General features: G+C 44.2%; 1 protein-coding gene across 6 annotated transcripts in view; it reads left to right on the forward strand.

Annotated features, from left to right (window-relative positions):
* Nucleotides 1-9,568, forward strand: part of LOC112232918 (protein dopey-1) — a 38,187-nt gene extending 28,619 nt beyond the window's left edge. For all 6 annotated transcript variants that reach the window (XM_042313611.1, XM_042313617.1, XM_042313606.1 and 3 more), the window contains 13 exons: nucleotides 53-157; nucleotides 958-1,024; nucleotides 1,397-1,541; nucleotides 1,935-2,014; nucleotides 2,529-2,638; nucleotides 2,843-2,992; nucleotides 3,107-3,168; nucleotides 3,309-3,461; nucleotides 3,557-3,693; nucleotides 4,071-4,126; nucleotides 4,508-4,672; nucleotides 5,025-5,154; nucleotides 8,949-9,568. In XM_042313611.1, coding sequence (XP_042169545.1) covers nucleotides 53-157; nucleotides 958-1,024; nucleotides 1,397-1,541; nucleotides 1,935-2,014; nucleotides 2,529-2,638; nucleotides 2,843-2,992; nucleotides 3,107-3,168; nucleotides 3,309-3,461; nucleotides 3,557-3,693; nucleotides 4,071-4,126; nucleotides 4,508-4,672; nucleotides 5,025-5,154; nucleotides 8,949-9,242 — 1,654 coding nt within the window. In that variant the 3' untranslated portion in view covers nucleotides 9,243-9,568. The remainder of the gene's footprint in view (nucleotides 1-52; nucleotides 158-957; nucleotides 1,025-1,396; nucleotides 1,542-1,934; nucleotides 2,015-2,528; nucleotides 2,639-2,842; nucleotides 2,993-3,106; nucleotides 3,169-3,308; nucleotides 3,462-3,556; nucleotides 3,694-4,070; nucleotides 4,127-4,507; nucleotides 4,673-5,024; nucleotides 5,155-8,948) is intronic.
* Nucleotides 9,569-13,659: the final 4,091 nt, after the last annotated feature.

Raw genomic sequence — 13,659 nt, forward strand, 5'->3', positions numbered from 1 at the left:
CCCATCATTAGAACATTGTTTGTGACTGTATCCTGCTTGTCGGTCTATGTAGGATCCCTGTGTCCGGTCTGGTGGACAGTTGGCCGTCTCTGCTGGCCCTACTGAAGGACTCGGTACAGCTGGGGCTGCCTGCTCCTGGACAGTTCCTCATACTGGGGTTAGACCATACACACACACCAGCTCCCGGGGTGGCGCAGCGGTCTAAGGCACTGCATCTCAGTGCAAGAGGCGTCACTACTGTCCTTGGTTTGAATCCAGGCTGTATCACATCCGGCCGTGATTGGGAGTCCCATAGGGTGCCACACAATTGGCCCAGTGTCGGGGTAGGCAGTCATTGTAAATAAGAATTTGTTCTTAACTGACTTGCCTAGTTAAATAAAATAAATATAAATTATACCAGGCACTACCTCTAGTGATCAAGCTACTGAAGACCAGTCAATTTCAATAAGGGGAAGAAGACACAAGGATACATTTAAGCAATAAGGCCTGAGGAGGTGTGGTATATGGCCAATATACCACGGCTAAGGGGTGTTCTTACGCGCAACGCAACGCAGAGTGCCTGGACACACCCCTTAGCTGTGGTATATTGGCCATATACCACAAATCCCCAGGTGCCTTATTACTATCTGCTTACTAAAGTAATTAGAGCACCTGATATACCACAGCTGTCAGCCAATCAGCATTCAGGGCTCGAATTAGCTAATCGTCAGAGGAGGGAGAATCTTGCAAGCTATCGTTGACACTGCTGGATACGCGGATATCCAACGTGACGATGTGAGCCTGTTGTTTGGAAGCTACAACCACAAAGGGGAAGACCTCTGCGATTCCTTACTATAAGTGTGCTTTACAACACTCTGAGACTCTGCCCTCTCTCACTTCCAACATCACTCCCGTCCCCTTATCTACGCTGTACATACGCAGCCACCAGACTAACCTATCCATCTGTCTCTTCCCCAGAGTTCTGAATGAGTTCATCCTCAAGAACCCGAACCTGGAGAGCAAGAAGGACCAGCGGGAGCTGCAAGTAAGCCTCAGTCCCATGCAAAAGGATTCACTATTTATTATTTTATCTTAAAGATGACATAATTCACAATTCTTATCTCCAAGAAAATATAAGATAATATTCATCGAGGTAAGCCCCATCGAGGACCACTTCGGAATCAAGTGTTTTGAGTAATACTTGTATGTGCTATCTTCTGGGAATACAATGTACATATTGCTGAACATGTTTTTACCCAAATAAATTCAATTCAAGAGTTCCGTTCCATTATTTACCCCAGCATACCAATTGGATTGAAGCAATGTATTGGGCATGCGTTTTACTTAAGTGGTATGGCAGTATTGTAATGAAGCCAGTATGATTATTCACTGTCTGTGTCCGTGTGTGTGTGTGCAGGATGTGACCCACAAGGTGGTGGAGGCCATCGGAACCATCGCAGGCTCCTCTCTGGAGCAGACCACCTGGCTGAGGAGGAACCTGGAGGTCAAGGCGTCGCCACAGATCGTGGTGGACGGGACCAGCCTGGAGCAAGACGTAGAGGGTAGGAGCGATGAGAGGACCCTGGCTGTCTGTGCTAGTTGTGTACAATACGTCATTGTGTACAATATGTTCATTGGGGCACCAAATTCTTATTGGACAAGTCCAGGGAAGTCCCTCCCTGTTTCAGTCCGTTTTCTTCCGTTTGGCCCCTAATGAACACACCCTTAATCAGGAATGTGCCGATTTCAGAGGTGTTTCTTGTGTGACTGAATGTATGGCTGTGTTTCAATATCCACACTATCATACCACTTAGAATGACCCAATGTATTGGGAAAGCATTCAAAATGGTAGGTTATGTTAGTGTGGATATTTGATTGTGCTCACGTACAGCGTGCGTCTGCATGTGTGTCTGTGCTGCGTATGATGTGTCACTAATGGCGTGTGTGTGTTTCAGATCTAATGCTCACAGTGATGGAGGCGTCCAGCTTCACTCCATCTGTGTACAGCGTTCACGCCCTCACACTGCTAGCGGAGGTAAAACACCATGGGCTCTGCTCTGTCTGGCCGCCTTGTCTGTCGGGGTGTGTCCGTGCGTCCTCTCCACTCACGGCTACCAACAGCCTTGCTTCTGCTATTAGGACCCATGCACAGTCGACTCGCACTCAGCTGATTTACGATCAGCTCTCCCTCCCCAGGCCCAACCTCAATCACTATTAGCAAAGCAATAAATCCTTCTCTGGACACAGTCGCTGTTGAAGCCAAATATAAACCGGAGCCACTGACTGTGCCTCTCTTGCTTTAGTGTTATAAACAGCCCTCCCTCTCTTCCCGTTGTTTAGGCTTATGTCACTCTCATGTGACCTGTTTACTTATTGCGGTGCGTGAGTGTTTATTGGTCGCTTTATGTCTGCTGTAGTGCACGGATGTATCTTTTAAAGCAATATCGCAATGTGCTAGGTTTTATAGTACTTTTTAGGGTAGCACGCTGTTGCCATGTATCCTATCTGAACAGTGCCGAGTATTGAGAGTAGCGGTTGTGTGTTGTCAGGTGCTGGCCCATCTCCTAGACATGGTGTTCTACAGTGACGAGAAAGAGAGGGTGATCCCTCTACTGGTGAACATTATGCACTATGTCGTGCCCTACCTCCGCAACCACAGGTAGGGATGGACCAGCCAATACACTACACTCCTCCGCTAGAGCCTTGAGCACTCCCGGCTCCTCAGTTACACTAAATAACATGCCCATGAGATCTGCCTAGGAACCACTCCCACGCTGTATGACTGGGGCCCAGTATTTCCTGGTCTGGTCATGTCTGGGTCCTATCTCTAATGTGCACTGTGTCTCTTCCTCTTCCTTGGCAGTGCCCACAACGCCCCCAGCTACCGGGCGTGTATCCAGCTGCTGAGCAGCCTGAGTGGGTACCAGTACACCCGGCGGGCCTGGAAGAAAGAAGCCTTCGACCTCTTCATGGACCACACCTTTTTCCAGATGGATTCCTCCTGTGTCAGCCAGTGAGTTGAGAATTGTTGAGTGTGTGTGGGGGAGGGGACAGGGGTTTGTGTATTCTTGTTATATGTGCTTCATATAATAGGATTTTATCTGACATCCTCTCCTGCATTTTCCAGTTGGAGAGCCATCATTGATCATCTTATGACCCACGACAAGACCACGTTTAGAGATCTTATGAGTAAGTATAATTAGTAGCCTGATTCTTCTAAATGAGAATTTCTGTGTGTAGTTGTATGGGAGTTTTACAGGTAAATATATGGGTCGACTTTATATTATAACTGTTATAGTATAGTAGTTAAGGCGTGTGTGTGTCTGCAGCTCGTGTGGCGGTGGCTCAGAGCAGCTCTCTGAATCTGTTCTCTAACCGAGACGCAGAGCTGGAGCAGAGAGCCATGCTGCTCAAACGCCTGGCCTTCACCATCTACAGCAGCGAGGTGGACCAGTACCAGAAATACCTACCTGACATACAGGGTAAACACGCACATGCAGACAAGCACGCACGCAACACACACACACACAGCGGATGGCGTATTGACTTACATGAGTGCGTGTGTTTCCCCCATCAGAGCGGCTGGTGGAGAGTCTGCGTCTGCCCCAGGTGCCCATCCTCCATGCCCAAGTGTTCCTGTTCTTCAGAGTTCTACTGCTGCGCATGTCTCCTCAACACCTCACCTCACTGTGGCCCACCATGATCACTGAACTGGTGAGAGAGAGCTAGAGCACGCTACAGAACACACACCGCACTTAGTCACACACAGACACAAGCGCCATCTGCCGATGGGCAGCCTGATGAAGGCCTACGCCAAGCCTCAAACACCTCTGCGTTTGTTTGTCCCGCTGTTTATAAATATTTTGATAGAATTTCCAAGAGATAATGTCGGCTTTTTAAGTGAAGTAATGGGTGTCTTGATTGGATAAAAAAGCCCAACTGTTGTCGATTACTGAGTTGTGGCGATCATCCCCTTTGTCTCGAACTACTGTACTATAGATCGTCGACCAAGGTAATAGATCGTTATATATAATCCTAACAGTGTGTGGCTTTTTTCCTATTTACTTACCTATGTATTCACTCCCTCTCAGGTTCAGGTCTTTTTACTCATGGAGCAGGAGCTTACTGCAGATGAGGACATGTCAAGGTAACTGTCAATCCACCAAATGGGAGTGGACATTGATTAATACATGACAATGAGAGAATGTGTGTTTTTCCTGCCATAGAAATGATGTGCCATGATGATGGATTGGATTTATTGAGTTTCAGGTGCTCAACGCGCTTTCGATTGTATGGTGGGGAAACTTCCACTACCAATGTGTATCTTCAACCTGTAGGGCTGGTTTCCTGGACACAGATTAAGAGTAGACCTGAATTTAGACGCATGTTCAATGGAGATTCTCCGTTTGACAGAAGTTGCATTTGAATCCAGGGCTAGGTTTAATCTGTGTCCAGGAAACTGGTCCGTTCCATCTGAGTCTGTCGTGTGTATGCGTTGGTCATGTTTCCATCTGGGTTTGACCTGTAGGACGTCGGGTCCATCGGTGGCTGGCCTGGAGACCACCTACTCTGGAGGGAACGGTTTCTCCACCTCCTACAACAGCCAGCGCTGGCTCAACCTCTACCTGTCTGCCTGCAAACTGCTGGACCTGGCCCTGGCACTGCCCTCCGAGAGCCTGCCCCAGTTCCAGATGTGTGTACTAGCCCACTACTCCTGCCTGGGTTCATACACTCGCATGCAGTACATTCATCTGAAGACTGTAATGCACACTGCACTCTCTCCTTTAGATTTGTGTTTGGAAGGTTATAAAAGGTTTAAGCACAGATTATGTTTCAGAACACATGAAAGTATATCGCATCACTTTTACCCAGTGAGGTCCTCAAGCCTTTTCACACGTTTCGTACTGAACGAAATCATTCAGTGATGGCTCCTATATTTTCCTGTCACTTTGTCCTTTCCGTCATACATTGTGTGTTTTTTGCTCAGAAGTGTGAAAAGGATTGTGTGTGTGTAAAGTTTGGGCATTGGTTGTGTTCTTTCTTAGGTACCGCTGGGCCTTCATCCCCGAGGCATCTGATGACTCGGGCCTGGAGGTGAGACGTCAGGGGACCCACCAGAGAGAGTTCAAACCCTACGTTGTCCGACTAGCCAAGCTGCTGAGGAAACGAGCCAAGGTAACTGCTCTGGTCTACCTTCAGAGCAACATAATGCAAGGCTAGACATAGACCCACATTAGCAAAAGTGACCTATCGCAATGACCGTGGTAACTTTAGCTATTACCGACATTTGGGACAACTTAGTGTACCCCTAAGGCCAATAGTGTAGCAGCCTGAAATCTTTTCCGAAGGCCATCAGTGGGTGAACATCAGCTGCAGTCCCCGCGGTGTGTTCCAGGGGACACCTGCCGGTGGTCAAGAGTGAGGCAGTCTTTCACGATTCAACATGTAGAATCTTGGATGAGCGTCAGGGATAACTTCACACCCTTGAGCCAATCAGAGCGCTAGGGCGCTTTCCCCACGTGACAACAAAAATTAAACTTGAGAAATGTAAATGTCAGCTGCTAATTTGAAAAATAAAAACATTCTGGCAGACAATCAAGTCAGATAATGGCACACAAACAAAGCACATAAAGTTGAAGTCGGAAGTTTACATATACTTGGGTTGGAGTCATTAAAACTCGTTTTTCAACCACTCCACAAATTTCTTGTTAACAAACTATAGTATTGGCAAGTCGGTTTGGACATCTACTTTGTGCATGACACAAGTAATTTTTCCAACAATTGTTTACAGACAGATTATTTCACTTACAATTCACTGTATCACAATTCCAGTGGGTCAGAAGTTGACACACTAAATTGTCTGTGCCTTTCCAGAAAATCATGTCATGGCTTTAGAAGCCTCTGATAGGCTAATTGACATAATTTGAGTCAATTGGAGGTGTACCTGTGGATGTATTTCAAGGCCTACCTTCAAACTCAGTGCCTCTTTGCTTGACATCATGGGAAAATCAAAAGAAATCAGCCAAGACCTCAGGAAAGAAAATTGTAGACCTCCACAAGTATGGTTAATCCTATGGAGCAATTTCCAAACACCTGAAGATACCACGTTCATCTGTACAAACAATAGTATGTAAATACAAACAGTATAAACACAATTTTTGGAGAACTGTCCTCTGGTCTGATGAAACAAAAATAGAACTGTTTGGCCAAAATGACCATTGTTACGTTTGGAGGAATAATGGGGATGATTGCAAGACCATCCCAACCATGAAGCACAGGGGTGGCAGCATCATGTTGTTGGGGTGTTTTGCTGCAGGAGGGACTGGTGCACTTCACAAAATAGATGGCATCATGATGTTTGAAAATTCTGGATATACTGTAGCAACATCTCAAGACATCATTAAAGCTTGGTCACAAATGGGTCTTCCAAATGGACAATGACCCCAAGCATACTACCAAAGTTGTGGCAAAATGGCTTAAGGACAAGAAAGTCAAGGTATTGGAGTGGCCATCACAATGCCCTGACCTCAATCTTATAGAACATTTGTGGGCAGAACTGAAAATGTGTGCGCGCGAGCAAGGAGGCCTAAAAACCTGACTCAGTTACACCAGCTCTGTCAGGAAGAATGGGCCAAAATTCACCCAACTTATTGTGAGATGCTTGTGGAAGGCTACTCGAAATGTTTGTCCCAAGTTAAACAATTTAAAGGCAATGCTACCAAATGCTAATTGAGTGTATGTAAACTTCTGACCCACTGGGAATGTGATGAAAGAAATCAAAGCTGAAATAAATCATTCTCTCTCTTATTCTGACATTTCACATTCTTAAAATAAAGTGGTGATCCTAACTGACCTATTTTTACTTATTACTTTTTTTTAAATTTATTTATTTTACTAGGAATTGTTAAACTGAGTTTTAAATGTATTTGGCTAATAAGGTGTATGTAAACTTCCGACTTCAACTGTCCTCTCACTGTCAACTGGGTTTATTTTCAGCAAACTTAACGTGTAAATATTTGTATGAACATAAGATTTAACAACTGAGACATAAACTGAACAAGTTCCACAAACTTGTGACTAACAAAAATTGAATTAAGTGTCCCTGAAGAAAGGGGGGGACAAAATCAAAAGTAACAGTCGGTATCTGGTGTGGCCACCAGCTGCATTAAGTACTGCAGTGCATCACCTCCTCATGGACTGCACCAGATTTGCCAGTTATTGCTGTGAGATGTTACCCCACTCTTCCACTAAGGCACCTGCAAGTTCTCTGACATTTCTGGGGGGAATGGCCCTAGCCCTCACCCTCCGATCCAGCAGTTCCCAGACGTGCTCAATGGGATTGAGATCCGGGCTCTTCGCTGGACATGGCAGAACACTGACATTCCTGTCTTGCAGGACATCATGCACAGAACGAGCAGTATGGCTGATGGCATTGTCATGCTGGAGGGTCATGTCAGGATGAGCCTGCAGGAAGGGTACCACATGAGGGAGGAGGTGTCTTGCCTGTAACGCACAGCGTTGAGATTGAGCTTGTTGTCATTGCAGGCAGTCTGATGATGTTGTGACACACCGACCCAGACCATGACGGACCCTCCACGTCCAAATTGATCCCACTCCAGAGTACAGGCCTCGGTGTAACGCTCATTCCTTCGACGATAAACTCGAATCCGACCATCACCCTTGGTGAGACAAAACCGCGGCTCGTCAGTGAAGTGCACTTTTTGTCAGTCCTGTCTGGTCGAGCGACGGTGGGTTTGTGTCCATAGGCGACATTGCCAGTGATGTCTGGTGAGGACCTGCCTTACAACAGGCCTACAAGCCCTCAGTCCAGCCTCTCTCAGCCTATTGCGGACAGTCTGAGCACTGATGGAGGGATTGTTCATTCCTGGAGTAACTTGGGCAGTTGTTGTTGCCGTCCTGTACCTGTTCCGCAGGTGTGATGTTCAGATGTACCGATCCTCTGCAGGTGTTGTTACACGTGGTTTGCCACTGAGGACGATCAGCTGTCCGTCCTGTCTCCCTGTAGCACTGATAAAATTAATCCCTTACTTTTGATGATCTTCATATGGTGGCACTCAGAAGATATTCATTTACTCAATAAATGTTCCTTTTGTTCGATAGTCTCTTTATATCCAAAAAACTCAGTTTTGTTTGTGTGTTTTCTTCAGTAATCCACAGGCTCAAACGCAGTCAAAACAGGCAGACAAAAAAAATCCAAATTGTATCTGTAAAGTTCATAGAAACATGTCAAACGATGTTTATATTCAATCCTCAGGTTGTTTTTAACCTAAATGATCTATAATATTTCAACCGGACAATAAGTTTGTCAATATAAAAGGTAAACAAGAAAGGCACTCTCTCGGGATTGCACATGAAAAAGCTCTGTGACACGGTAGGGTCCACTCATTCAGACTGGTGTTACTCTCTCATTTATCAGAATACAAGCCTGAAACAATTTCTAAAGACTGTTGACATCTAGTGGAAGGCATAGGAACTGCAATTTGAGTCCTAAGTAAATGGATACTGTAATGGCATTGAATAGAAACTACAAAACCAAAAAAAAACGACTTCCTGAATGGATTTTTCTCAGGTTTTCACCTGCCAAATCAGTTCTGTTATACTCAGACACTATTTTAACAACTTTTGGAAACTTTTTAGAGTGTTTTCTATCCAAATCTACCAGTTGTGTACATATCATATCTTCTGGGCCCGAGTAGCAGGCCGTTTAATTTGGGCATGCTTTTCATCCAAAATTCCGAATGCTACCCCCTACCCTAGAGAAGTTAAACCTTTTATAATGAAGATCTGTGAAGTTATTTGGATTTTTACTAATTATCTTTGAAAGACAGGGTCCTGAAAAAAGGACGTTTCTTTTTTTGTTGAGTTTAATATGTGTAGTCATAGCTATATAAAGTCACATCTTTTTGCTCATTCTGCTGTCATCTGTTTCCATCCATTCCTTCCCATAGAAGAACCCAGAGGAGGACTGTTCCCTGCGTACTCTGTCCTGGGAACCGGGCCACCTCACCCTGACGCTCTACGTGATCCGCAGTATGGAGCAGCTCCTCCCTTTCTTCAACCTGCTCAGCCAGGTGTTCAATAGTAAGGCCAGCAGCCGCAATGCCGCCCCCAGCCACTCTGGGCCCTCCTTCCCCAACAAGGAGGGCAAGCTGGAGAGCCAAAAAGTGTTCTGGAGTCGGGCACGGCAGAACATTGAGGAGATGGTGGAGAAAGACTTTCTAGAGGGCCTTATCAAGACGTGAACACAGAGGGCCAGAGGGAAATGTATTTTCCGAAGGGAAATAAATTAATAAAAAGCACTAGTGAATAAAACTCATCTTGTATATAAGGGAACATATTAGGGACATAAACCATGGGAACTAAAAATAAATCAAGTTTGTACATTTTATTTCTTCTATTTATAATGACTGTATTTTACTTTTCAAAGGCTTTTAATTATTTGTATATACAGGGCAGCTGTAAAGACTGACTGACAGTTTGTGCAAGCCCTTTCTGGGACAATGTGAAGATGCTGTGCAATTCTATATGGTTGTGACTTACTGAATTAAAGACTTATCATGAGATCTTACATGCCATGTGTGTCTCGGTCTCCATGGACAGACAAGTTATTTGAAATGGTTTGAGCATCATAGAGAGTGGAAAGCACTTAAAGGTCCAGTGCAGTTTTTATCTCAATATCACATTTTCTTACTGTGATTGTTTTCAATTAAAATTGTCGAAAAATATGAATAGCTTCTTGGCAAAGAGCAATTTCTCAAGCAAGAATTTCGCTAGGACTGTCGAAGTGGAGAGGGGAAAACTGAAAGCTAGCTGTTATTTGCGGAGAGGTTTGGAACTCTTTCTTATTGGTCTATTCACCAGTCAGGCCAAAAGTCTATCCCACCAAACAGGCTGATATTTCACACTGTCTTTTCAAACTGCTCTCACACCAAAACTGTGTGGAAATATAAAACAGAGAAATCACTTTTTACTGCAATGGGCCTTTAACATGTGCTCTCTCTTATTGTACATATATAGTCTGATGTGTGCCATTTGTATGCATAATTTCATGTATAGGGTTGGGGATGACTAATAGAATGAATAACTAGAATGTTGACACACATTTTGACCAGTTACATCCACCACTTTGTGAAATATGATATTAGAAAGATTTGAAAAAGACCAAAACTACAATGGAATTAGTATATTAAGACTAATACATTCCTCTACAAGGTTTTGCAGCAGGAGGACTTTTTGGAAGTCTTCCTCAAGCATGAAAACATCCTCACAAAGAGGGAGCGCTTGCGTGGTGTCTCCTGTGGTTAAGAGGTAGAATTTCGGCAATATGTACGGTGCAAGGCAAGAGAGAGGGCAGACATGAACATAAATTGTGTAAACTTTTCTGTTTACTGTAATGACTGTCCATGTTGAGGCATTGGAAGTACAGTCGTGGCCAAAAGTTTTGAGAATGACGCAAATATTAATTTTCGGCTGCCTCAGTTTGTATGATGGCAATTTGCATATACTCCAGAATGTTATGAAGAGTGATCAGAGGGATTGCAATTAATTGCAAGGTCCCTCTTTGCCATGCAAATGAACTGAATCAACAAAAACATTTCCACTGCATTTCAGCCCTGCCACAAAAGGACCAGCTGACATCATGTCAGTGATTCTCTTAACACAGGTGTGAGTGTTGACAAGAACAAGGCTGGAGATCACTCTGTCATGCTGATTGAGTTCAAATAACAAACTGGAAGCTTCAAAAGGAGGGTGGTGCTTGGAATCATTGTTCTTCCTCTGTCATCCATGGTTACCTGCAAGGAAACACCTGCCGTCATCATTGCTTTGCACAAAAAGGGCTTCACAGGCAAGGATATTGCTGCCAGTAAGATTGCACCTAAATCAACTATTTATCAGATCAAGAACTTCAAGGAGAGTGGTTCAATTGGTGTGAAGAAGGCTTCAGGGCGCCCAAGAAAGTCCAAGCACCAAGACCGTCTCCTAAAGTTGATTCAGCTGCGGGATCGGGGCACCACCAGTACAGAGCTTGCTCAGGAATGGCAGCAGGCAGGGGTGAGTGCATCTGCATGCACAGTGAGGCGAAGACCTTTGGAGGATGGCCTGGTGTTAAGAAGGGCAGCAAAGAAGCTACTTCTCTCCAGGAAAAACATCAGGGACAGACTGATATTCTGCAAAAGGTACAGGGATTGGACTGCTGAGGACTGGAGTTAAGTCATTTTCTCTGATGAATCCCCTTTCCGATTGTTTGGGGCATCCGGAAAAAAGCTTGTCCGGAGAAGACATGGTGAGCGCTACCATCAGTCCTGTGTCATGCCAACAGTAAAGCATCCTGAGACCATTCCTGTGTGGAGTTTCTTCTCAGCAAAGGGAGTGGGCTCACTCACTATTTTGCCTAAGAACACAGCCATGAATGAAGAATGGTACCAACACATCCTCCGAGAGCATCTTCTCCCAACCATCCAGGAACAGTTTGGTGACAAACAATGCCTTTTCCAGCATGACCGAGCACCTTGCCATAAGGCAAAATTGATAACTAATTGGCTCGGGGAACAAAACATTGATATTTTGGGTCCATGGCCAGGAAACTCCCCAGACCTAAAGACACTGAAGCAGCAAACTTAGTGAAAATTAATATTTTTCATTCTCAAAACTTTTGGCCACGACGGTACATTAAAGGCCCAAAACATTCTTGATTGGCAGATTAAAATGTAAAGATAGTTTCATTTTATGTACACAGTTAAACATAACCATATACTAAAGGGGTCTTATTGTATGGACTTACAAATTCAGTAGTCATCCTCGTGGACAATCTTTACCTGGTCCCGTGCTGCCTCTGAGGCCTGACTGTTCTTTATATACTGTATATACAGTGCCTTCGGAAAGTATTCAGATCCCTTCACTGACATTTCCACATTTTCTTAGGTTACAGCCTAAATAATTTTCCCCCCTAATCAATCCACACACAATACCCCATAATGACAAAGCAAAAACATTTTTTTGTTGTTAATTATCTTTAATAAAACTGATATCACATTTACATAACTATTCAGACCCTTTACTCAGTACTTTGTTAAAGCACCTTTGGCAGCGTTTACAGATTCGAGTCTTCTTGGGTGTGACGCTAAAAGCTTGGCACACCTGTATTCGGGGAGTTTCTCCCATTCTTCCTTCAAGTCCGGGCTCGGGCTGGGCCACTCAATGACATTGAGAGATGTCCTGAAGCCACTCCTGCGTTGTCTTGGCTGTGTGCTTTGGGTCATTGTCGTGTTGCAAGCTGAACCTTCGCCCCAGTCTGAGGTCCTGAGTGCTCTGAAGCAGGTTTTCATCAAGGATCTCTCTGTACTTTGCTCCATTCATCTTTGCTTCGATCCTGACTTGTCTCCCAGTTCCTGCCGCTGAAAAACATTCCCACAGCATGATGATGCCACCACCACCATGCTTCAATCAAGCAATCAAAAGTATTTACAAAGGCTTTTTTACATCAGCCGATGTCACAAAGTGCTATACAGAAACCTAGCCTAAACCCCAAAAAGCAAGCAATGCAGATGTAGAAGCACGGTGGCTAGGAAAAACTCCCTAGAAAGGCTGTTGGTACCATTAATGAAATGATTTTTTAATCAAATCAATTAACTATATTTACTTATTACGATGATTAAATTAATCATGTAACAATGAACTCATTAGCAATCTTGGGGCACCACGGAAAAAGTTGGTTTAATGAGTTACCGTTTCCCGAATTAACTCTAAAGATATAATACACTACCGTTCAAAAGTTTGGGGTCACTTAGAAATGTCCTTGTTTTTGAAAGAAAAGCTCATTTGTTGTCCATTAAAATAACATCAAATTGATCAGAAATACAGTGAAGACATTCTTAATGTTGTAAATTACTATTGTAGCTGGAAACAGCTAATTCTTTATGGAATGTCTACATAGGCGTACAGAGGCCCATTATCAGCAACCATCACTCCTGTGTTCCAATGGCACGTCGTGTTAGCTAATCCAAGTTTATCATTTTAAAAGGCTAATTGATCATTAGAAAACCCTTTTGCAGTTATGTTAGCACAGCTGAAAAGTGTTGTTCTGATTAAAGAAGCTATAAAACGGGCCTTCTTTAGATGAGTTGAGTATCTGGAGCCTCAGCATTTGTGTGTTCGATTACAGGCTCAAAATGGCCAGAAACCAATAACTTTCTTCTGAAACTCAACAGTCAATTCTTGTTCTGAGAAATGAATTGCCAAAGAACTGAAGATCTCGTACAACGCTGTGTACTACTCCCTTCACAGTACAGCGCAAACGGGCTCTAACCAGAATAGAAAGAGGATTGGGAGGCCCCGGTGCACAACTGAGCAAGAGGACAAGTACATTAGAGTGCCTCGTTTGAGAAACAGACGCCTCACAAGTCCTCAACTGGCAGCTTTATTAAATAGTACCCTCAAACACCAGTCTCAACTTCAACAGTGAAGAGGCGACTTCGGGATGCTGGCCTTCTAGGAAGAGTTGCTCAGAAAAAGCAATATCTCAGACTGGCCAATAAAAATAAAAGATTAAGATGGGCAAAATAACACAGACAGTGGACAGAGGAACTCTGCCTAGAAGGCCAGCATCCCGGAGTCGCCTCTTCACTGTTGACGTTGAGACTGATGTTTTGTGGGTGCTAT

This window comes from Oncorhynchus tshawytscha, linkage group LG03, assembly GCF_018296145.1.
Source record: "Oncorhynchus tshawytscha isolate Ot180627B linkage group LG03, Otsh_v2.0, whole genome shotgun sequence".
NCBI classification, from domain to species: Eukaryota; Metazoa; Chordata; class Actinopteri; order Salmoniformes; family Salmonidae; genus Oncorhynchus; species Oncorhynchus tshawytscha.